The sequence below is a fragment of the Acomys minous genome (genome assembly GCF_964271855.1).
Source record: "Acomys minous genome assembly, chromosome: 17".
NCBI lineage: Eukaryota > Metazoa > Chordata > Mammalia > Rodentia > Muridae > Acomys > Acomys minous.
Window position 1 is genome coordinate 29,424,066 of NC_140500.1, and position 24,228 is coordinate 29,448,293.

Here is a 24,228-nt window from a genome sequence, read left to right on the forward strand (position 1 = left end):
TTGAAAATAAATTATTTTCCCCTCCATATTTTAAACACTCCACAGTAAGTGGACATTCGACAAGACAGGATTGCATTTCTGTTAAGGTAGAGGGTGGGGCGCTGCTCTGTGGAGCTGATTAGCATGTATAAGGGCCTGAGTTCCATCCCCAGCAGGAGCACAGGCTCACAAACAGCCCTGTCTACCCAGGAAGAAGGCTAAAAGTGTTGCCCCTGCAGATAAACGGTGACTTGTGAGGGATTTCATTTATTTATTTATTTATTTATTTATTTATTTTCTTTTTGCTTGTCTGGTTTCTTTGGTCATGAACATCCATTGTTTTTATACTAAACAAAGAATGCAGAGTTCTTTTCAAAATTAGAAAATAATACATTGTTTCTGCATATACAATTCTTACACTAAAAACAGTCACCTTGGGAGGTACCCTCTCCACCAGTGTTCTGCTCAGCTCTAGAGCTTGTTCCTGTCTGCCTAGTCTTCTAACTCGAGCATGGACTACTTCTTAATGGGAAAAGTTGGTGGTTTTCATTTGAAGGGGCAAATTCCGTAGGTAAGAGACTAGGAAGGTTGTGTCTCCTGGAAAGACCTGAGAGCCATCTTTGCTAATTCCCCAGAGAAGTCACAATAAGGGAAAGGAGCCATGCACCTGTCCAACCTCCACCCAGGACGCACTGAGGGAGGGGCCTGCTAACCACTTCCAGGGCCTTAGGCCCAGGCAGTGGTAATGCTGAGGCTGGGGAGAAGGGCAGCGTTTAGGGCTGGTTATGCCCAGTACTGAGCACATGGTAGCATCTTGCTTGCTCCTGGAGCAATTCTGTGAGAAGGTAACTTCTAGCTTCATGTTAGCATGAGTAGGGAATGTGGCTTAGTTACCATGCAAAAGATCCTGGGTTTAACTGGGCTCAGTGGTGCAGGCCTATGACCCAAGCACTCAGGAAGCAGAGGCAGGAGGCTCTCTGTGGCCAGTCTGCTCTATAAAGTGAGTTCCAGGACAGGCAGGGCTACACAGAAAAACCCTGTCTCAGAAGAAAGAAGAAGAAGAAGAAGAAGAAGAAGAAGAAGAAGAAGAAGAAGAAGAAGAAGAAGAAGAAGAAGAAGAAGAAGAAGAAGAAGAAGAAGAAGAAGAAGAAGGAGAAAGCTAGTTTCATGTTAGCCATATGTGAAATTGAGAATCACAGAGGTCCATGAACCCAGGTCAGTCCGAAGACAATGAGTATGTGTTCTTTCCCCAAAACCCTCTGCTTCCTCTGTGACAGGAAGCAATATTAAGTGAAGTCATTTTGGGCTACTGGTAGCCAAGTACCCCTGCCCAACTGACTGAGGAAAGCCAGGCACCTCTACCCTGCTGATTCTGTTGCCAAGGACAAGGAGGGCCTTGGAAGAGGACCCGTGTCAATCCCTGACGCTGGGAAACTGCAGGAGAAACCAGAGAGCAGAGGCTCCAGCCTCAGGCGGCCGTCACTTCACATAAATTAGCTCTCACCACTTACAATGCCCCTCAAAGATGCCAAGAACAGTCGGAGCAAGGCAGAGAGCCAGCTAGGTGCTGGGTACAATCTTTGGACTGCTTAGTGACACACTTCTTCCAGCCACAGGACCAAAGGGTGTGGAAACAATGCCCACCCGCAGTGATCCATGCAGCTGCTGTGCTACAGTGTGCTGTGAAGGAAGGTGAAGTGAGCCTCCACCTGCCTCTCCTAGGGTGCCTTAGGCACTGGCAGAAATTGGCAGTCCTGGGTAAGGGAGCCACAGACCGCCTCAAAAGAATGACCACCACACATCACCTCAAGTACTGCTCACTGCTATGTGAAAAGAGGGTCACTTGGCCATCTTCTGGACAAAGCAGCCAGTGTTCAAGAGGCTGGTCCAGCCACCTGTTCCCTGAGGCTTTCAGAAGCCACACCTGTGCTGGGTCCTATCCCCTGGCTGTCCCTTCCTGACGGGTATGGATGCCTCCTTGCCCAACTGTGAAGCTCACGGAGGGCCTCTGTTACAAACAAGGACCGTGTCTCTTATCCAGGACTTCACCTGAAAGAGCAGCTCCTTCGTGTGGATGTCATACACCAGGCACGTGTCATTTTCATCCACCACAGCCAGCTTGTTCCGGGAGGCACTCATGTCCAAGCAGCGCACGGCTGTGGCCTGCTTCAGCAGGACAATAGCAAAGAGATTGTCCACAAAGATCTTCAGGATCTGGCGAAATTTCAGAGAAATAAGTGTGAGTCACCATGGCAACCAGACCCTGGACCACTGCCAGGCTGTTGGCATCCCATGTGTTCTACAAGAACAACACCCACTAACTCCTCCAGAAGCTGTGCGCAGAAAGAAGACTCATTAAATAAAGCAGAGTGTGGGGGAGGTGGTGCCATCCTTAAGAGACCAGAAGCATGGTTCATAGGAGGTCACTGAAGCAGCAACTGGCCTGAGACAGGCCAGACTCACTCTAATGTCTGTGTGGACTGGGAACATTTTTAATGACCCTGCTCAAAGTGCAGGGTAGACGCGCCATACAGTAGCACAGGAAGGGCTACTGTAAACACAGGGGAGACATCTGGTATAAAGTACTAATGACGGTGCTGATGATGACAGCTGCCATTCACTGATATTCCTGTTTCTGACAGCCCTGTGAAGAAACAGAGTACTGTCCTTATTTGGAAACCTTGAACCTCAGAGAGGCAAATTCATCTGCCCAGGGCCATACAGCTAGTGGGAAGCTAAAAAGATCCCCAGGTAAAGTGACCCCTAAGTCATGCTGTCAGCCTCACATGAGACCTTGAGCAATGACTGAGGGGGAGCAGAATCCCCCTCACTTGGGTGCTACTGCTTGACAGCTCCCACTGATCTCATGCTCCGCAACTTCCGTCCCCAGCAAAGACCTGACAAGCTTCAGCCACAAGCCATCTGCTACACAGCTTGGCTCTGAGGCTAATGCAGTTTTATTTTCACTTTCAAATTTCTATGTAGCCCACATAGAACTTTTCTTATTTTAAGCAAAGGATGCAGATGAGAGAGTCTGTTCAACTTCACAGCCTAGATTTTCTAATCAATATGTCCAAACAGCCCATTTTTCTTTTAGCTTCTAGTAACACCCTAAGGACCAACACTATCTAGGACCCAGACAGGAATACTTGTTAATCCGGGCACTGCTTAATAGGGCTCTGACCTCGTGAACAGTCTCTGCCTGCCTCTCCAGCAACGCAGTAAAGCCGTGTATCCAACAAATCCCACCTTGGGGTGACCTTAAGCCCATTAATCCCTGCTACGTGCAGCCTGGGAGCCCTGGCATCGGCTCTGCCAGGCGTGAGCATGCCGTGAGTCTGAGGGCCAGCGCACTTTGGCCTGCAGCTGTCTTTATGAAAGTAAACTCCAGGCTGTCTACAACCTAGCTCACACCAGCCCAGACAGGAAACCTGGGCCTGCGTGGGTAGCACGCCGCCGGATGGTAGCACAGGAGGACTCACCTGGCCATTTTTCAGGCCCACCAACAGACCTTCCCTTCCAGCAGGGCCACCAATCACCTTGATGTACCGAATGAGCGACTCCATCTGCCACTCCTTCTCCTTCACTCCACTGAAGGACAGGCATTGCAGCCGCTTCTCCTAGGAAGCAATCCAGGCTCAGCATGGAGGTTCAACGAAAGAGAGCTCCCAGCCTTCCTCAGAAACCATCCTACACCATCCGCGGTGCTCTAGCCCTGGCTCTTCCCCCATGCTGTCATCACTAACCCACCACAGGCTTCCCCAGGAGCCATCTTCAACATGGACCCCCCAGAGCCAGAGGCAACAGGACGCCAGCTTGCCACCACTCTTCTCTAACTTGGGGTAGCTCTAAGTGGCAAGAAGCTCAAGACTCTCACACAGGTTTTGAGACCAGTTTTACACTGGAATGGCTCCTCAATGATTTCTTTCTTTTTAACATTTCTAACAGGCCCGGACAAGACCAGCTCCACCCACAGTAGGGTTTTTTCCAAAGTCTTTCCAAAACCCTTCTTTGTCACTGACCTGGAGTCTTTTAGAAATCTATGCCAGAAAAGAGTTTTGGAAACCAAACCAAACCAAATCACTCTTAGAGCAGTGGTGCTCAACCTGTGGGCCACAGCCTCTTTGGGGGTCATATATCAGATATTCTGCATGCCAGATATTTACGCTGTGATTCATAACAGTAGCAACATTACAGTTATAAAGTAACATGGAAATAATTTTATAGTTGGGGGTCACCACAACATGAGAAATGGTATTAAAGGGTTGCAGCATTAGGAAGGTTGAGAACCTTAGAGACTTAGAGACTTGGTTGTTTTGCTTTGTTGGTACAAGTCTGTAACTCCAAGTACTCTGGAGGCCAGGGCAGGAGCATTGCAAGTTCAAGACTTGTCTGGGCTACAGACTGAGTTCAAGGCCAGCATGGTCAACTTAGTGAAACCCAGTTTATAATAAAAAGTAATAATAATTTTTTTTAAAAAGGTGGTAGGGAGAGAAGTCTAGAGGTGTGGCTCCATTGTAGAGGACTTTCCTACTGTAGGCAAGGTCCTGGGCTTCAATTCCTAATGTCTCAAGAGAAAAATAAGATAAAATAAATCTTTCAGGAGGTAAAAATTTCTGCTTATAAAAATGTATCCTAGTCGGGCGTGGTGGCACATGCCTGTAATCCCAGCACTCAGGAGGCAGAGGCAGGCGGATCTCTGTGAGTTCGAGGCCAGCCTGCCAAGGATACACAGAGAGACCCTGGCTCAGAAAACAAGCAACCTGTGTTGTGCAGGACACCTTGCATCTAACCCAGTATGACAGCATGCTCCACAGCCCAAAATCACTCCAGCTATGGCCTTCATCTCTCTGAAATAGAATTTATCCGGATGCCAGTATAGTGGATGCCAGTAACCAGCCACCAAGGCACGCCCAGCTTCTCCATGAGGTAGACACCTGCCCTGGGGGAAGGAAGGGTGAGCTGCCCACCTGGCACAGGATGATGTGGTCAGCACACACCACAAGCAGGTTGCACTCAAACTTCTTGACGATTTTCTCCTTCATCCGGTAATGCATGTCTGCCGAGTCCTCTGAGTAGAGCTCATAGATGAGGATCTTCTCTGGGAGCTGGATAGCTAATCGATTTTTGTAGATGGCAATTTTCTTGACAAGCTCTCTGCATTTAATTCGAACTGTCAAAGAGGAGGAAAGACTCTAGCAAAAGGTTGTTAAGTAAGGTGAAAGGCAGAGAAATTAAAAGCCATCATTTATTTATTTAATGCTCCTGACAATTAAAGTGAGACACTCTCATTAAAAAATCTTTAACAGGGGGCTGGAGAGACAACTCAGTGGTTAAGAGCCCTGCTGCTCTCACAGAAGACTTGGGTTTAGTTCTCAGTACCTGACATGGTGGCTTGCAACCATCTTAACTCCAGTTCCTGTGGATCTACTGCCCTCTTCTGGCCTCCTCAGGCACTGCACATACACGGCACACAGACATGACTATGCAGGCACTCAGACATACACATTAAGTAAAGCCATCTGCTAAAAGCTCTTCCCAGAGCACCTACCATGTGCAGGCAGCTGTGCTGAGTGGGGTCCAGAGCTATACCTGCTACAATTTCAGGGAAAACTGAGGGAAGTCAAGGAGTCTACTGCCACTTGCCCTGTTTGTTTGAGGACATCTATGCTCCTTCCTCTGCCGAGAGCAAAGGCCGCTAGAGATCAGAAACCTAATATAAATTACATTTCACAGCTGGCCACACCCTGCAACCTTCCTGACCACAGAGATGACTTCCAAGCAACAGGTTCTGCCTCTCTACAGAACAGTGAGGTAAACAACCCAAAGAGGGCCTGCTGAGTCCACCACCTAGATGGACTTTTCAAAACACAGGTCTACCCTGGCAGGGACAAAAGAAGTCACACTGAGCATGCAGGATGGTCCCTAATGGGAACCTGTATGCAAGGACACCAGGCCCTACCTGCTCAGCAGCACGCAGACAGTATATGTGGGCAGCATATCGAGATGTGAATACAGTGGAGGGGGACTTGGTCCCCTTAACCAGCAGAGCTACTTAACTCAGCACAAGTGGAACTGTCGGAGTTCAGACTTTGTGAGGCTGGACCCCTGGTCCCCTGGCCCAGCCTGAGCCTATTCACTGCCCCTGACTGTCTAGTAGAAGGACTCACCAGGAGGTGAGGAGAGGCTGAGGGAAAGGAATAGAGTGCCAGCTGGGCCCGGTGCCTCACGCCTTTAATCCCAGCACTCGGGAGGCAGAGTCAGGAGGATCCTGTAAGTTCGAGGCCAGCCTGGTCTACAAAGAGAGTCCAGGACAGCCAAGGCTACCCAGAGACCCTGACTTAAAAAAGAAAAAAGAATAATAGAGTGCCAAAGCAGCTCTGACCAGAGAGGGTAAATGTCCACAAAGCACTACGCAGGTTAGCATCATAGCTCTGACTTGTCAGCCTCTGTGTCTCAGTCCATTTTCACTATGAAATTATTTGTAAAAGGCAATGAGTTGGTGCTTTAAAAAAAAAACTGGTTTTATTGTTTTTGCTAGATCCTCAAAGAGATCTGCATCTTCCTTCTAATGCCAAAAGCTAAAGCAAGACCAGGGGAGACATTTCCTATTACTTTGTGCATCTGTCACCAGCCCCTGGCACCCCTTTGCTAGTGTCTATAAGCAGAGGCAAGTCTGCCTCTTACCTTTCTGCTCCGTGATCAGGTGCTGCACTATGACGTCTGTCATGCTGTCCCTGTAGGCATACCGATCTTTGTAGAGTCCGTGGACTGTGCTGAAGATAAGCTGGTAGAAGGAAATGGTGCCATCCTGGCAGCCTACCACCTGGACAGAAGAGAGCTGTCAATCTCAGGCTGAGAGGAGGCGCAGTCTCCCCTCCACCTGTTAGGAGCAATGGCCAAGAATCTGGGTGGCTGGCCTGGTGCTCAGGGCCTCCCCTAGTGATGCTCTGCAGGGTGACCTACTCACCACGTAATTGGAGTCAGGTTTCACTCTACAGGTCCACACCCAGGAGTTCTGCTCCCCAACTGTCCCCAGTCGCACTCCATCCTTGGTGAAAAGAGATACCTGCTTGTCTGAACCCCCCACCAAAATGTACTCTCCTTTAGTGAAGTAGCTGATGCAACAGGGGTCAAAGTTCAGTGGCTGATCCTTCCCAATCTGAGGAGAGAGAACATACACCAAGTGAAAGGCCAGTCCCCAACCCCAATCAGTAAGGGCTTCCCCACCACTGGCTGGGTAGGGGAGTGTTGGGAAGGCAAGGGGGCTGCCTAGCCTTATCTCCTCAGCAATTCCACTTTCTACACAGAGGTCTCTCCACCTCTGGAACACCCACTTCTCCCCCTCAACCCAGCCAAACCTTTGGCCCCCAAATCAGCAATGCCTGACCTGAATGTTGGGAAGTGAGCCAGACCTCCTCAGGCAACCTGGAGGCCAAGGAGAGCCTTCCCTTGCTCACCCTCCACACACCTGACCAACAGCTCAGTTCAGCTTCTTTTCTGTTTATTTTCTGAGCTTATTGACTTGAAAAGACTGCCCTTTATTCTTTATTCAACTTAAGGAAACAACTCTAAAAATCTGGGTTTTGCTTTAAGGTCCAGGGTCAATTTACAAATGTTTTCCTATTTATAAATCTAGTAAAAGTGAACAATCAATTGGTGCTGACAGTTTAATGAATGCAATTTTGAACATATAAAACCACTGAAATAGTCAGCTCCAATTTCAACTTAGTTAATTCCCTTCAGCTAATTTAAACTACAACTATAAATTTCTTATGTTCACTTTTCCTTTCCTTTTTAGGAAATTCAAATGCCTCACAACCGAGAGCTTTCCTCCTACCTCCCAGGGCTACTAAGTCTAGTAAGAAAACTCTGGCACCTGTCATGACATGGAGGGCTGACAGCTGTTGACTGGGCTCTGGACCTCCTCTTCCAAGTAACAACCATCAGCTCTGAGCCAACTACCAGCACCAGCTGAAGGCAGCGGTGGGTGCCCAGAGCTGGCAGAAACTGAGCAAGAGCAACAGCCTCAGGCAAGAGTCTGAACACTCGCCCTGTCGGCTCCTTTTTGGGTGGGCACAGAGTCTGAGAGCAAGACTGTGAGGTGAGATATGAAGGAAGAAAGGCCAGAAGGAAGCCCACTCTACACACGAGCTCTGCTCACCATCTGGAAACCTTTAGCGACCTACACACGTGACTCACATGTGAAGCCAGGAACTGTGGTGAGATCTCAGCTGCTGCCCAGTGAAAATATGAAGCAGGGCACAGCAACGCCAGCTACCTGCTCTCTCTCTCTCTCTCTCCTTCCCTCCCTCCCTCCCTCCCTAACTCTTGCCTTAAGAGGAACCTGAGAGAAATCAGTTTCTATGATGTACTATTTACAATACCCAGAATATAACTCAAAATTTCAAAAAGTAGAAAAATATGGCACTGGAGGGATGGCACAGTGGTTAAGAGCATAGAGTGGGTTAGGATTAGAGGACTTGCCCTGGGTCCCCAGCACCCACATGGAAATGAAAAATGTAGTGACTAAAACAGCTCACTGGATGAGCTCACCAGGCATGGAGAGACTACGGACAGTCAAGTACGTGACTGGAATCTGAAGGAATGGGAAGAATGAAGAGACGGTATCTGAAGAGATGATGGCTGGAGTTTTATCATCTTTTAAGTTTTTTTGCCCTTCCCTTAACCATGCTTTTTCAAAGAATAAATACATAGTTTTATGTTGTTTTTGTTTTTAAGCCTGGTGAATCCCAAGTAGGAAAATGCAATGAGTCTCTTTAAAGTCCAATATTGCTCAGGCACTTAATAAAAATATTCTTATCTTTCCACTGAAAATCTGTTGTATGAAAATCAGGATGTTGTTGGTTTTGTTTTTTTGTTTTTTCCCAGACAGGCTTTCTCTGGGCTGTAGCCTTGGCTGTCCTAGAACTCACTATGTAGACCAGGCTGGCCTTGAACTCAGAAATCCACCTGCCTCTGTCTTCCGAGTGCTGGGATGAAAGGCATGTGCCACCACCGCCTGGCTAAAAATCAGTTTTTAATTCAATGATACCTTTTAAGTAATCATCACTAGACTAATCTGACAGATATACATATATAGATTTCTATCATCCATCTGGTCCCAGACTGGCCCCAAACTGGTCACACACTAAACCATGCTCTTCAGGCCAACTGCCTCTCAAGGGCTTAATTTTCTTACACATACAGCAGTAATGGCAGCAGTTCCTCCAGAGCAGTTTAAGGACTAAAAGAACTAGTCCTATAAACAGCTAACAAGAAATACAAGCTGTGACTACTAAACCAGAGCCCCATCAAAACTACAAATACCTAAAAGGCCAAAATTACGCAAATACCTAAGCCTGACCAAAAAGAAAAGTTTTTAGCTTTGCTTTATCAATCCTTGTCCTATATTTAATCCCCAAATCACTCCAGAGTTGAAAAGACACTTCAAAACCAAGAAATACTTCACTGTTTCAAACAAGTTGGAGTTACCATCTGAACCATGGTTTGGACTTTAACTGACTCTCAGAACCTCTGTCAAAGGCTCAGTCCCCAGCCAATGGCATTATGGAAAGAGAGGTAAAGTTTAGGGGGTGGGACCTAGCTAAAAGAAACATGGCACTGGGTTTGTCCTCTTAAAAGCATATTGGAAATTCTCAAAGAACTAGTAAAGTAATCCAATCCCATTTTCCAACTGTGTAGTACTTAACTGCTCTGGTCTTGCCCTCCCCATTTCTAAAAGTACACAATCAAAGTCTCTTCTCACAGTGTTGAAGAGTTAGTGGAGAAGAGAAGGCTAAGTATTGGGCACAGGACCTGAGTCAGGCTCAATATGCAGATGACAACGATTGTCGCTAATAACACAATCCCAGAAGCACTATCAAAATGTGCCGCAGCTGACACGTCTAACTGGGCTGCCATGGTGCTACATACCTGTTTTCCACTCAGCTGGTAGAAGGAAAGTTTCTGTCCCCAGTCAGCTACAGCCAGGATGTCATTATGTTCCTCTCTAATCAACAGAAGACAAAGGAGGTTATAAGGGGGCACAGCCTGCTGATGAGTGTGGCGAGGGGCTCAACAAACAACAGGAAGAGAAAAGCCCTGGCCAGCCTGTCAGGGAGCCAAGTGCTACACAGCCATACTGGGGCCAGCGTTACAATCAGGCCAACCATCAATCAGCCCAGAGACTAAAGCAGAGACAGGGTTGGCCCTCCTGGGATCTGCTATTGCACTGACTCCTGGCCATGGACGGCCTGGGCAAGGACATGGTCACAGTAGCAGAAGGTAAGCCCCTCACTTCAGAGTTCCTGGGGAGCAACTTGAAGGACGAGCGTGGCTGTACTTCCAAGTGTACCTTCTCTTGTGTACTGTAAAATGTGAGGCTAAAGTAGGCGAGAGACAGAGCTTATAGTGAGGAGGCCAGACTGTTCTAGTAGTTGAAATTTTCCTCAGTCTTCAGGAAGAGGAAGAAGGGCACCCACACCCAAGTCCTCTTGCAGATGGGGTTCTCGCAAAGGTGACATGGCATCTGAATGAATCTGAGGTGAAGACCAACAAGTGCCATTGGAATGGAAGCCTGTAGATTTGTGCCATGAACTGGGACTTGAGGACCAGAAGCCAGGAGGAAGACCTCCACTCAGATGGGAAGCCAACCACTTAGAGTGTAGACAGACAGAGGTTCCCCAATCTCAGGGCTGGACCGAAATCCTCCCGGGTGGCTGAGCCTCTAGGACCTGCTTCCCTGAGCCCAGGATCTGACAGTCACCTGGTCGCACCACTAGTCACACAGGCATGCTCTGTGCAGGATGCTCTGTAAAACCCAGCCTGGACACAGTGAGGAAAACGCCACAGACACTGTTTCCGAATTAAGAAAAGGGGGAAAGGTAGAGCAGATGCTGACAGAAGGCTTGCAGGTGAACTGTGCTGACTGACGCTGAAGTCCCAATCCTAGCCACCAGTGAAGACCCCGTGGAGAGGCCGAATGTGATGCTGGGTTAGGCTCTGCTGCAAAACACCAGGAGTTTCCGATCCAGCCACCGTAGTGGTGGGCAGCGGGCACTACCAAAACTCCCACGCTGATAAGAGAATGGGGCTGAAGCTCAGATGGGAACGTGAAGGCCACCCCTTCTTCCTTTCTCTGTCCCCACGTCCCACCCCACAAACCTGGATTCCTCTAACGAGTCTTAGGTGTTAGGTGAGGAGGGTCCCAAGCTAGAACATGACTGCCCAATCACAACACCCTGGCTGCCTCAGCTTTTCCCACTCCTCCTGCAAGGATTGCCCTTCTAGGTCATCTCAACTGAGAGAGGAGGACTGCCCAGCAGCCAGGACGGTGGGTACGTGGGGGAGTGAAAGTTAACGGCTTCCCCTTTGCGTACATCCTAGCCAAGGCAAGGTGACGTGGTGTGCGAACAGGCCAAGAAAGCACATCCAGTAACAAAAAGCGCCAGGTGAAAGGTGGTCCTACACACATAGGCTGTGTAAATCAAGCTTCTCAGAGAATGCCTAACGCTGCTGAAGGGGCTTTCTCAAGGTTAACTTGGGAAGCAGGCGTGGAAGTCGGAGGGATCATACAGAGGTGCGGAACCTTGTCCGAGACGGCAGTTACAGAGGTGTGGCGCCTCCGCACTCCCCAGTTTCTCCTTTCTCGGAGGATTGCACTATCTGCCACCCACACATGCTTCTCAGGGAGCTTCCCTTTGTGAGTGTGGGGGCAAACCAACAGTCCCCAGGCCCCTGCTCTGCTGTCCTTGGCCAAGGAGCTTCTCGGCAGCATCTGCTCTGGCAGATCTGTGGGGGCCTGGGCCCTCCCGAGGGTCCTCACTCTGCGGGACACACTCACGAGTTGCCGTCCCTGGGACTGTCGTCCTCTTCCTCTTGCTCTTCCTCCTCTGCCTCACTACCCTGACTACTGTACACTGTTGACTTCAGAATGGAAGGGATTTCCTGAAAATATCTGTTGACAATGACATCCTCAGCATCCTCGTTCTCTCTGCTCATCCAGATATTCTCCCATCGGCTGTAGACAGTAAGCGGATGTTCACAATCACATTGCCTAGGACTACACTGAAGCTATAATTTCAAAGCCTGCCAAGGAGCCCCTGGACCCTGCCCGGAAGAGGACAGCCACCAGGTACACTGGGCATCCTGCTTCTCATGAATTAAAAATGGTAGCTTGAAGCCACAAAGTCATCTGTGGCCACAAAATCAAACAGCAGGAACTCTGGGGTAGGCTAATGGCCTTTGAAGGCATTCTTTGCACATAGAAGGCCTCCGCTGGACAGAATTATTCAGGAAGAATTATAATAACCTGTTGTAAGAAAGGCAATGGAATTAAACAGCCTCCTAAATCAAGTGGGCGCCCACCTGTAAAATAGCACTAGGACAGTAAACAATTGAGCCCTTTAATTTACCCTCAGAGAACTCCGTGGGGATAGGTTTAATAATATTATAGGACTACACAAAGAGCCAGGAAAGCTTTTAGCCCACCCTCAAAGACACATGGGCATAAAAGGAAAATATGTGTAAGGTTTGTGCAGGTAGGTGCCAACTGTCTGCAGACCTTTAGGCTTTAGGGATATTTGTAGGCTTAATTTTAACTTTTTGGCAAGGGAAACTTAAAAAAAAAAAAAAAAGCACTCAAGTGCTGCTCTGTCAACAGTGCAACAGGTGAGTGGGTGCATGCTCCTGGACATGCAGGGGGAAACTGGCAAAACAAGAAGAGAAGCACGGAGAATTCGTTCATGAAGAAGTCTCTCAGTCTCTCTTTCTCTCTCTCTCTCTCTCTCCCTCTCTCTCTCTCTCCCTCTCAGTCTCTCTCCCTCTCAGTCTCTCTCTCTCTTTCTCTCTCCTTCTCTCTTCCCTCCTCCCCTCTCTCTCTCTCTCTCTCTCTCTCTCTCTCTCTCTCTCTCAGTATCTCTCCCTCTCAGTCTCTCTCTCTCTCTCTCTGTCTCTCCCTCTCAGTATCTCTCCCTCTCAGTCTCTCTCTCTCTTTCTCTCTCCTTCTCTCTTCCCTCCTCCCCCCTCTCTCTCTCCCTCTCTCTTTCTCCCTGCTGCCCTAGATAGTTCATCTGCTTAGCTAAATCTCTGGGATTCATTCCAAAATTCAATATAGGCTCTTTAAAAACTTCATTTATAAAAAGCAGGTTCCAAACAGACCAGGCAAGTGAGGAGAAAGAACTTTAAACTACAAAGATGTCAGGAAGAGAAAAAGCGCTCAGAAGGCTGAGAAAGCCCTTCTTCTAACAGTGCCAGCCAAGAGAAAGGCCGCCATGGGTACCTGGAAGGGCTCCAGCAGATGGACCATACTGGGGAGAGGGGGCCCCCTGGCCGCTCGATCTTCACTTTCTCTTCACCATTTTTGTTCCGTATGCTGATGATCCCATTGGCCATCCCCAGAGCCAGGTACTGACCATCGTTTGTCCAGCTGCACACACAACCAAGGAGGGCGTGGGAGGTGGAAAGGAGCGCATGAAAGGCCTGTGAAGCTCACGGTGAGGCAGCAGAAGCCAGGCTACGGTTTCATCATTCTTCTCACTTTTGATATAGACTCAGACACCCAGCTTAAAGGGCCACTTACATCTGGACTCAGGGAGACTTTATGGCATCCATGTCAGATGGCATCTATCCCCTGACTCTCTGCACACATCTCCATGACAACCTGCACCTGCACTCCAGACCAGCCCCTATTTTCAACTCCCTCCCAACTCAAGAGTTCCCAGTAAAAGTCCATGGCACACTGGTTTTGTGTCTTTTTAGCTCTCCAGCAGGGCTTGACATGTCACTCAACAAATGTTGAATCACAGAAGGCACTCAGTTTAGAGTGCCTAGACCTGGTGTGGTTATGAGCATTTCCAGAAATTGTATTGTTATCACCACTGGGCCATGATTTACTAACTTTCCCAAGGTCACAGGCCTGCCAGTGGCAGGATGCAGATTTTGGTCTGGGTCTAGCACCAAAGGCAGGGGTTCTGCCTCCTTTTCCCAGTGAAGAAGCCCGTGCAGCTCACCACACGTCAGTGATCAAAGGCACACCTCTTTCCCATCAAGGAGGCAAGGAAAAGGAAACACAGAAGCCTATACCAACTGGCCAACTCCACTTTCTCTGTGGTGTGAAATTAGTGCCTTGTGTGGGTCTGTTGGGGGAGAGAAACGAACACAAAGCCTGTCATCAGAGTGTCTTTAACTCACCTGCAGCAGGTGATCTTGCTGCTGGATTTGTGCTTGGAGACAGACTTCTGCTCAGGAGACCACAGCCCTTCAGTATCAAACAACAGAAAAGAGAGCAAGACTATTCATCAATAGAAAGGAATAAACTATCTATTCAGACAAAACTCAAATCTCCAGGGCCTTATGCTGAGTTAAGAAAAATAACAAGCCAACTTCCTGAGGTTCAAAACTATGAGAGTCCTTGTATGCAACAGACTGGATGACCCTCACACCTGGACAACGGCTCTCTGGCCACTGGGATGCGGGTCCCAGGTGGCAGGCGTGGGTATGGGAATGCGCTCCTGCACCGCAGTGGTAGTACACTACCACACATGTGATGGGATGACAGAACTACACACACAGTGCTTCCCTGGTTCCCACACTGCGCGTCAGTTGCCCAAGGTGCATCCACTAGGAAAACTGGGTGAAAACTGCTCCGTACTGTCTTTGCAATGCACTGAGAATCTACAATTGTTTTTTTAAAAAAAAATAGGTAGATGGTGAAGTCTAGCCAACTTCTTCAGGATTTAAATCCCAAAGAAAAGGACAACTTAGCTGCTCATAGCTAGGGCATGGCAGCCAGAGAACAACTCAGCAGTAAAATAATGCGTTAAGGACATGGGAAGGGCAGGAGTGACGCTGCGCAGTTTCACAGTGAGATGCCTCGGTCTCAGATGCACACAGACCACGTGCTCTCATGCCTGACTTTCAGTGTACATAAGAGGTATGATACTGGGTACAGACAATGAAATTAGTAGAAAACCATGAGCGGGAACAAGAGGTTTAAGGGAGGGAAATGGTAACCTATGACATGAAAGTGGAAAGGAGGCTCCTGCAGTGGGGGGACACCAGGAAGGGGGTGGGGATGAGGAAGAGTGGCGTCAGAGAGGTGGGGGGTGGGGACAACTAAAACAAATTTTGTTTGAAAACGCCACAGTGACAGGCTGGAGAGATAGCTCAGCGGTCAAGAGCACTGATTGCTCTTCCAGAGGTTCTGAGTTCAATTCCCAGCAACCACATGGTGGCTCACAACCATCTATAATGAAATCTGGTGCCCTCTTCTGGTGTACAGTTGTACATGCAGACACAACATTATATACATAATAAATAATAAATCTTTAAGAAGAAAAAGAAAAAAGCCATAGTGAAACCTAATTCTTTGTTAAGCTAATGAAAATAAGTGATGAGTGAGAGTTTTGGCAAGCCCTCCCCAGGCTTCTGTCACTGCACATGACTCTACTTGAGCTGGGCACTGTGCATGGCTCACTGCTAAGTTTAGGCTTGCTCCTTCCAAACCCCAGTCCTAAACAACAGACGACAAAAGCAAATCCTGCTGTGCCTGGGCTGTGAAGTACGGCCACAGGAAATATGGTGCACAAGTAAGGTTACATGCCAGGTGCGCGTGTAGCGAGCAGAGGAGGCCCCGGTGAGTCCTGAGCAAATGTGTGCTATTGGCATGGCTGCATGTCAGGGACCCCATAGCCTCAGACCCAGAGGAACGGGGGTGAGAAGGGGAGTGGGGTGGGGGTGGGGAGTGGGGGGGGGGGTTGGCAAAGCCTTCCCATTCTGCTCCATGTGTGAGTGTTGACAATCCATGCAGAAAACATCCACTGGAGCGTTCTCCCCAGATATTTACTCCAACCAGCTAAACCTGTGTCCTTGATCCAGCTGTATACAGCCTTGCCTCCTTGACTCAGCTGTAAGTAATAACCCTCCTCTCTGTTCACGTCTGTCCAATAAACACACTGGGCTTCCAGGGTGATCCACCGAATCCCAGTTTTCTGACTGTGTCTTTTCTTCATTCCCTGCAGCCCCAGTCTGGAGTCCCTGGAGCTAAGCAAGGTTTGGGAACTATCTATCAAATGACTAAATCTTCCCTCCCTTCTTTCTAACATTTCTACCCCACCCATGCATGTTATCTGTGGTCCACTGTAACTGCATGGAGCCTTCAGCGGCAGGAACTCCTCCTGCCCAGCCTCCCTCAGGAAGCTCTGCACGCAGCTGCCCAGCCTAGGCCTCAACCCTAGTCCTCCAGTGTTGTCTAAGTGACTGCCAGTGACCTAGTGACACCTGACCTCAGGAGTTGGCATAGAACTCAGAATTTGTAATGGTTCTCAAGGCATAGGAATTCTGTTTTTTAAAAATTCATTGTAAACCGCTGGCACAATGCCTCCCACACGTTCTGCAGGTACAACTGTGTGTGTGTGTGTGTGTGTGTGTGTGGGCGTGTGCGTGTGCGTGTGTGTGTTGACATCCGTGTGCTTGCCCTGGGAAGCAGAAGTTGGCAGTGAGATGTCTTCCTCTATCGCCGTCTATTATTTAGACAGGGTCTCTCACTGAACCTAGAGCTCTTCGCTTTGGCTAGACGGTCTGTCCAGCCAACCCCTAGGATCTGGCTGTCCTGCCTCAGCTCTGGGGTTACAGACATAAGACACCACAGCTAGCTTGAACATGCGTACTTGAGATCAGAACTCAAGCACTTTATCTACCTACCCACGGAGCCATCTCCCCAGCCCTACTGTTTTTACTTAATTAAGACATTTTTACAAATCCTAAATTCTTTCCACCACAAGCTTGAGAGGAGGAATGTTTTAGCTCCCCTGAAACAAGCACACAGATCAGCAAACCATAAGGAGATATAGTAGGTTTTTTTTTTTTTTAAGCAAACGGTGGTGCTTCCACAGTCCCTGCTAGGGCGAGAGAGTCTTTTGCGCCCTCCCATCCATCACACCACTCCCCTAGGACCCAGTACTGCTTGTCTGTCTCAGATGGCCTACATCACCTCTCCCTGTTTCTTCTCTGTGTAGTCTGGCTGTCCTAGAACTCTCTTTTTAGTAGACCATGGTGGCCTCAAACTCAGAGATCTGCCTATCTCTGCTGGGATTAAAGGTATGTGCCACCACCACCCAGCTCTTTCTGCAAATTTAAAGGATAGCTGTCAGCCTCCTCCAGGGGAGGTGGAGAAGAGGCCTCTTTCAGGAGCAGGTTCTCAGCATTCTCCACTAGGGGTGCTGGGAATGGAAACTTACCAAAGTCACTGGAGGAGCAAGATGCCAGCTGGTGGGTAACAGGGTTGTAGGCGACACACTGTATGGAGTCATTGTGCCTGAAGGTGAAGAACAGCAAGCCACAAATGTCTCAGTGGCTAAAACTGGAGACTCAAAGCAGGCTTGGGGTGGGGGGCAGGAGAGCTGTCTCAGCAGTTAAGAGCACTTACTACTTTCCCAGAGGATCAGGGTTCAATCCCAGTACCCAAAGAGCAGCTCACAGCTGTCTTTAACTCCAGTTCCAAAGGACCCGATGCCCTCTTCTAGCCTCTAGCAGGCAAAATACCCATACACTAACATAATTAAAAAATAATAAATTTTTTAAAGAAAAACAACAACAACAAAAACAAAACAAAACAAAAAACAAGATTGAAGCCTTGGGTGACACAAGCCCTTCTCTGAGGGACCAACAGCCAGCACAGGGTCTTATTTACAGGACTGCCCTCCACACCAATTTCCACCCACCAAACTCAAACTCCTTCTTCTCCAAGGCTCTCCCCCTGACACCTCCAGTCTGTGACTGAGACAAAGACACAGAGAAACCAGCCTAGTGCCATGTGCAGACAACACGCTTTATTTGTGGCTCTAATTGACCGTTTCTAGAGGCCCAGAAGTAGAGGGCGGAGTGTGATGAAGGCAGTGCAGGCTAGAGTGGAAACAGCAAATGCTGAGGTGCACTCCATGGCATCTCAGCCCAGTTCTAGCCCCTCACTTCCCAGGAACACTGTGTGCATGATCTCACCCACTGCTCATCAGGGCATCGCTTGTTGTATTCAGAGCAGCACTGTTCACAGCAGGCAACAGGTGGGAGCAACCCAAGTGCCCATTAGCTGATGAGAAACCCAGATGAGATACATACACACAGTGGAGTACTACTCAGCTTTAAAGAGGAAGACGTGGGCCATGAGGACATTATGTGAAATAAGCCAGTTACAAAATGCCAAATACTATAGGATTCCACTTAGATGAGGCACCCAGAGGACAAACTCCTCAGACAGGAGAATAACAGATGTGGGCTCAGACAGGGCACAATGGAAGGTGTTAAACACTGAGTTTAAGCTCAGGAAGAGGAAGAGTTCTAAAGACGTTTTCCTTGCTCTCACCTCTCTCACTCCTCTCTTCCCTCTTCTTATCTCCTACCTCTTTCTCCTTCTTGTCCTCTCTCTCTCTCTCTCTCTCTCTCTCTCTCTCTCTCTCTCTCTCTCGGGTACCCCTCTCCCTCTTCCTTCTCTCCCCATGCTCATTTAATAAATTTCTCCATATTAAAAAAAACCTTTACTTGCCAAAATTTAGCTGCACCACAGTGTTAATGTACCTAATACTTGATGACAATGGCAGTCTATGTTCTGGATGTTTCTCTACAACTGAAAATAAAAGTTGTTTGCCAAGTACTTACTGTAGACCAGGTATGATGCTAAGTGCCAGAAATATAAGCATGCAAAAAGAGGGGCAGTGTCTACCTTCCAGCGCCCACAGGCCCATAGGTGACATCAATCAACTAGAATACGTAAGCCCAGGACTGCAAGGAATGCTCAGGAGAGGCCCTCCTGAGTCTGGAGGGGCAGGAGCAGGTTGGCAGCAGAAACAGCTGCACCCGAGACCTGTAGGATGCGGAGGGGCTGGCTAGTGGAGGTGCAGATTTGAGCACAGGCCCCTTAAGGAGTCGGAAGCTTAGAGCACACTGGCTTTTCTAGCTTTTGACACTGGGTAGATGCAAAGCCACCCCCAGAGACAGAGTCACTGGAGGGGACCGCTGAGTGAGAGGAGAGTGGCGGGAAGCTGTAGTGTCAGATTAGCTGAGATTCATTACCCGAGACTCCTCAGTGCTGACTGAGCTCCTTAGTGACCATCCACACACACACACACACCCCGCCCCTCATGCTTAATTCAAGGCCATCTTGGAGCGGAGAACTCTCCCTACATTCTTTCCAAGAGGCTGTGGCTGCAGTGAATAACAGTCAGAGCAGAGTCGGTGTGGTTGGTGGGCAGCCCTGTAAACCCAGCTGGCTGAGGGAAGAAGGTTATAAGCCTGAGGGTTGCCCCGCAGAGGGAGACCCTGTCTCAAGCAAATAAGATAGTAAGAGTTCAACTCTAATGATGCCACCAACGGGGTCACTTACGTGTACTTCAGAATGCCTTCCAGTTTTGAGGTCCAGATAATGATGCTTTTGTCAGCAGATCCAGATGCAAAGCGCTTGCCTGAAAGGTTTGTTCAAAAGAAAATCCTTACATGTATTTTAAACCAGCATCTTTCTAGACAGTATGTCCACGAAAACTAATTCTTCAAGGCACCTAATCATCTAGGAATGCAGTTCAGTTGACAGAGTAGCTGTCTAGTATGTATGAGGCCCCAGGTTCGAATCCCAGCACTGTACAAATGGAGTGGTGGATGCTCCTGCCACCCAGCACAAGTGGTAACAAGATGAGCAGAGGTTCAGAGTCATCTGTGGCTACAGAGTGAATTGGAAGCCAGCCTGGACTACAAGAGATCTTGTCTAAAAAAATATTTACAAAGAGTAGTGTCTCTTTATTCTCTAGCAGTGTTTTTGGATGTGGTGTGGGGATGGAACATAGGGCCTACACACGCCGGGCACACCCCCCACAAAGATGTTGAACCCCAGCCCTTCTGCTGCTCCTCATCAACACTGGGAGCAAGGAATCTGCAGTGTGGACTTCTAGCTTCCAACCTGCTCCTCCTGGTACCAAGTGTAGCCAGGCTCGGCTACCTCTGTGTGCTTCATTGGCTACATCTAAGCTTCACTTCCAGTCTAGTCCAAGAAGCGACATTAAGTGTATCCAACCCAAATACAATATGGGAGGGGGTGAGTCCTATGAAAAAGAGAAACTGGGGGGAACTAACGTTAAATTATTTATTTACTTATTTTTTATTTTTTGGTTTTTCAAGACAGGGTTTCTCTGTGTAGCCTTGGCTGTCCTAGACTTGCTTTGTAGACCAGGCTGGCCTCGAACTCACAGCAATCTGCCTGCCTCTGCCTCCCAAGTGCTGGGATTAAAGTGTGCGTCACCATGCCCAGCTAAATTTTTTTAAAGATTTTACTTTATTTTATGTGTGTGGGTGTTTGCTTACATGTATGTCTGTGTGCCTGTAGATGCCTGATGCCTGAAAAGGCCAGAACATGGCATCAGATTTCCCTGAAATTGGAGTCACAGGTGTTTGTGAGCCACCATGGAGGTGCTGGGAACTGAACATGGGTCCTCTGAAAGAACAGCCAGTGTGCTTGAGTGCTGAGGCACCTTTCCAGCCTCCTATATGTTTTTCATTTTACAGCTGTACATATTTATCTATTCATGTGTTTGTGTGGTGTCTGTGGGTGCACATACACATGTGTTCATATGAGTGTAGGATGAAGGCCAATGTCAGGTATCTTTCTCTCTTGCCCTCCACCTTATTTCTGATGCTTGCATTAAACCTGGAGCTCAGACTTAGCTAAGTTAGCTTCCCGGAGGGATCCTCCTGTCTCCGCCTCCCTAGCGCTCGGTCAGCAGGCACACATCACTGTGCCCAAGATACAAACTCAGATCCTCATGCTTTTGCAGCAGGCATGTAAACAACTGAGCCGTCCCCTCAGCCCCCAAAGTTGTATATATTTATGGAGTACAGCACAGTATTTTGATATATTTAGTCAATTAATTATATCAAGCAAACTAACATATTTATCACCTTAGATTTATAATTTTAATGGTGAGAACATTAAAAATCTGTTCTTTTAGTAGTTTTAAAATATATATTATTGTTAATTATGATTACTACACTGTGCAACAGAGCTCTAAAAACCTACCCATCCTGCCTAACTGAAATTGTGCTGTTGGGTCAGCATCTCCTAGAGCAATGGTTCTCAACTGGTGGGTCAAGAACACTTTGGGGTCAAACAAACTTTTCACAAGAGTCACTTAAGACCATCAGAAAACAGAGATATTTACATTACAGTTCACAACAGTAGCAAAATTACAGTTATGAAACAGAACAAAAATAATTGTATGGCAGAGTCATGATAACATGAGGAACTGTATTGAAGGGGGGCAGCATTAGGGAGGATGGGAAGCACTGCCCTAGAGGACGGGATGTAGGCAAGATCCTCCTCCCCTGGAGATCGAAAAGATAAGCAGAGCGTACCCAAGCACAAAGAAAGAACGAGATGTGCACATGGAAAAAAACACGTGCAAAGGCCTTGAGGCACTGAAAGGCTGGCATAGCCAAGAGGTACCTGAGCAGATGGCAAGGAATGAAGGAGGTGACTAAAGCATCCCTAGGCCTTCAGGGCAAGAGTGGAGATCTTGCCTTTATCCCCAACAGTGAGAAGCCAGAGGAAGGCCTGAATAGAAGCACAACAGATGAGCTTTACATTTCCACACTGCTTGGGCTTTAAGAAAGAACAGGCTACAAAGAGGCAACATACACAAAGGAATTCCTTATTTAGTCTATGAATACCAACTTAAAGCATGTGGAAGAGTGGGGCGCCGGGTAGCAAGCCCCAGGAGCCTTCATTTGCTTTGGTGAGAGGACAACTTTGAGGCAAGCATGGGCCAGGGTTTGCACACCCAGCTGCAGATTTTTATTACATTTTTATTATTTATTTGTGTGTATGTGGGAAGCACAAAGACACCACTGTATACCCTGAAATAACTTTTGGGTGTTCTCTTCTTCCACCAAGTGGGCTTGTTGATCAAACTCAAGTTTTCAGGCTTGGAGTCAAAGGCAAGTGCCTTTACTTGCTGAGCCATCTCACCAGCCCAACTTGTTGCAGACTTTTAGACTTTAATCTCAGGGCAAGAGGAAGGTGGCCACCAGAAGCCACTGGGCCTAGAGCCTCAGTTTCTCCATCCAAAACAGAGAGGGAGTGGAAGCCCTCCCTCAGAAGCTCTGTAAAGTCCACAGCATCTCAAACAGGAGCTTGGAGGTGATCCTTGTAACACTGCACCCAAGGCTTGTCAGAGAGACTTACTACCCGGCCTGTCCTCTCCTCTCCCTGACCTGGTGAGCATCAAGGATGACAAGTAAGGGCTCCAGGCCCACAGTCTCTGCGTCAGAACCCCTAGTGATATCGCTGAGAGCTGTGTGATTGGAAATAGCTCCTGGACACCTCCAGGCTTTCATCTCCTCATATGAAAATGGACAATAATAGAATTTACATCATAGTTGATGGGAAGAAAGAGTGTGCATGTACACACATGAACACACACATATAAAATGTTCAAAAACTGCCTGAAATAGAACTGTGCTAAAAACATAGCTATTGCTACTCTCTTCATGCTGGTTTATGTTTTTCTTGAGCAAAGGAACTGTCTTACACACCTTTAACCATGGTGGCTCATTACTTAGGAAACTTTCGGAAGTCAGAAACAAGCAGACTTAAAGAGTAAACACACACACACACACACACACACACACACATACACGGGCAAAACCACAATCTGTATGTCTTTATTTTCAGATCCAAGGGTGTAGACAAGTTTAGAGGAGCTAAGACTTCCTAGTCATGTGTCACAAAAAGCAAGGTACTTAAGGAAGATGCAGGGTACACCACAAAGAGGCACTAAGAGTGCCCTTGCTGCATGCTTCAGAGGGTTGCAAGAAGGGCCACCTGGAATGACATGTGTGACAGAGTTCCACAGAATGCTGGCAAATGCCACTGCTCTCCCAGAGCTGCAAGCCACATGACTTCTCTCAAACACTCAGGATACCCAGGAGCCCCTGTACCTACGTACAAGTAATTCAGCTGCCCAGGCTGCCTGCTACTGGTCCTCTTGGAGCATCACTCTGGATCTGAACTTGAACTGCCACAGCACACCTGACCACAAAGCCAGGGATGTGTGCTGCCTCAGTGACTTGCCCCAGGACCTAGCCAGTCACTGTTCTCCCAAAGTGAAGCAGCTAGGCTAAAGCAGGCTAGAGAGAGCTGAGCACGCCGCATCTACATGAAGTATGCCATTTACCTGCAGAGTGGCCTACAGCTTTCATCTAATTCTCAAAGAGGTCCACCATCCAAAGGAATTACAAGGCTGGGTCTTAGGCTTCTTTAAGCTTCGTAGCCTTGGATGTAGGGACCCCAGCTGTGGTCACAGCATCACCTCCAGCCCTACATCTGACACAGGAAGTGACAGACAATAACCATCTCAAAGTCAGGGCCAGATGTTGACTCAGCAGGTAAAGGCACTTGCCACATAAGCTTGGCAACCTGAGCTCTGTCCCCAGCACCCCAGTAAAGGTGGCCAGAGACAAAAGTCTCCATAAAGTTATTATGTGTGCCATTAAAACATGCCCACATGGGCTGGAGAGATGGTTCAGAGGGTAAGAGCACTGTTGGCTCTTTCAAAGGTCCTGAATTCAATTCCCAGCAACCACATGGTGGCTCAGAACCATCTGTAATGATATCTGGTGCCTTCCTGTGGTAGGCAGGCGCATCTGCAGGCAGAATACTATTTAAGTAATAAATAAATCTTTTCTTGTTGTTTTGTTTTATAAATAAATCTTTTAATAAAACATGCCCACATGAGCCATACACACAATAATAATATATAAAATTTTAATTTAGATCTTTTAATTTATTTTGAGAGTATGTCTGTGTACGGACTTATGCATGCCACAATACACATTTGGAGGCCAGAGGACAACTTGCAGGATTAGTTCTCTCCTTCCATCATGTGGGTACCAAGGATCAAACTCAAATCAGGCTTGGTGCTAATGCTTTACCCTGTTGAGCTACCTGCTCATTCTAATAAATTCACAAAAGTCATCCAGCTTTTGGGTTGGGCTAAGTTTGGACCGTCTGTGGCATAGCACTCTGTCTATCTATATACCTACCCGCCTACCTATCAACTCTACCAACCTACCTATCTACCATCTATTTCTTTTCATTTTACTACAAGTTTTGCAGTACTGTAGAAGGAACTCAGGGCCTTGAGCAAGAGAATGCTAGAAAAGTCTTCTTCCACTTAGCTATGTCCCCAGCCCACACGAATTTACTTTTAA

General features: G+C 47.9%; 1 protein-coding gene across 4 annotated transcripts in view; it reads right to left on the reverse strand.

The window, feature by feature from the left end:
* IFT122 (intraflagellar transport 122) overlaps window positions 1–24,228 on the reverse strand; it is a 68,438-nt gene that overhangs the window by 31,005 nt on the left and 13,205 nt on the right. For 2 of the 4 annotated variants that reach the window (XM_084765184.1, XM_084765185.1), the window contains exons 4-14: window positions 19,358–19,436; window positions 17,220–17,296; window positions 14,173–14,239; window positions 13,262–13,408; window positions 11,825–12,001; window positions 9,916–9,991; window positions 6,950–7,141; window positions 6,667–6,805; window positions 4,950–5,152; window positions 3,462–3,599; window positions 2,029–2,193 (exon numbers count right to left, since the gene is read on the reverse strand). In XM_084765184.1, coding sequence (XP_084621310.1) covers window positions 2,029–2,193; window positions 3,462–3,599; window positions 4,950–5,152; window positions 6,667–6,805; window positions 6,950–7,141; window positions 9,916–9,991; window positions 11,825–12,001; window positions 13,262–13,408; window positions 14,173–14,239; window positions 17,220–17,296; window positions 19,358–19,436 — 1,460 coding nt within the window. The remainder of the gene's footprint in view (window positions 1–2,028; window positions 2,194–3,461; window positions 3,600–4,949; window positions 5,153–6,666; window positions 6,806–6,949; window positions 7,142–9,915; window positions 9,992–11,824; window positions 12,002–13,261; window positions 13,409–14,172; window positions 14,240–17,219; window positions 17,297–19,357; window positions 19,437–24,228) is intronic. The other 2 variants (XM_084765187.1, XM_084765186.1) reach the window with 1 other exon arrangement.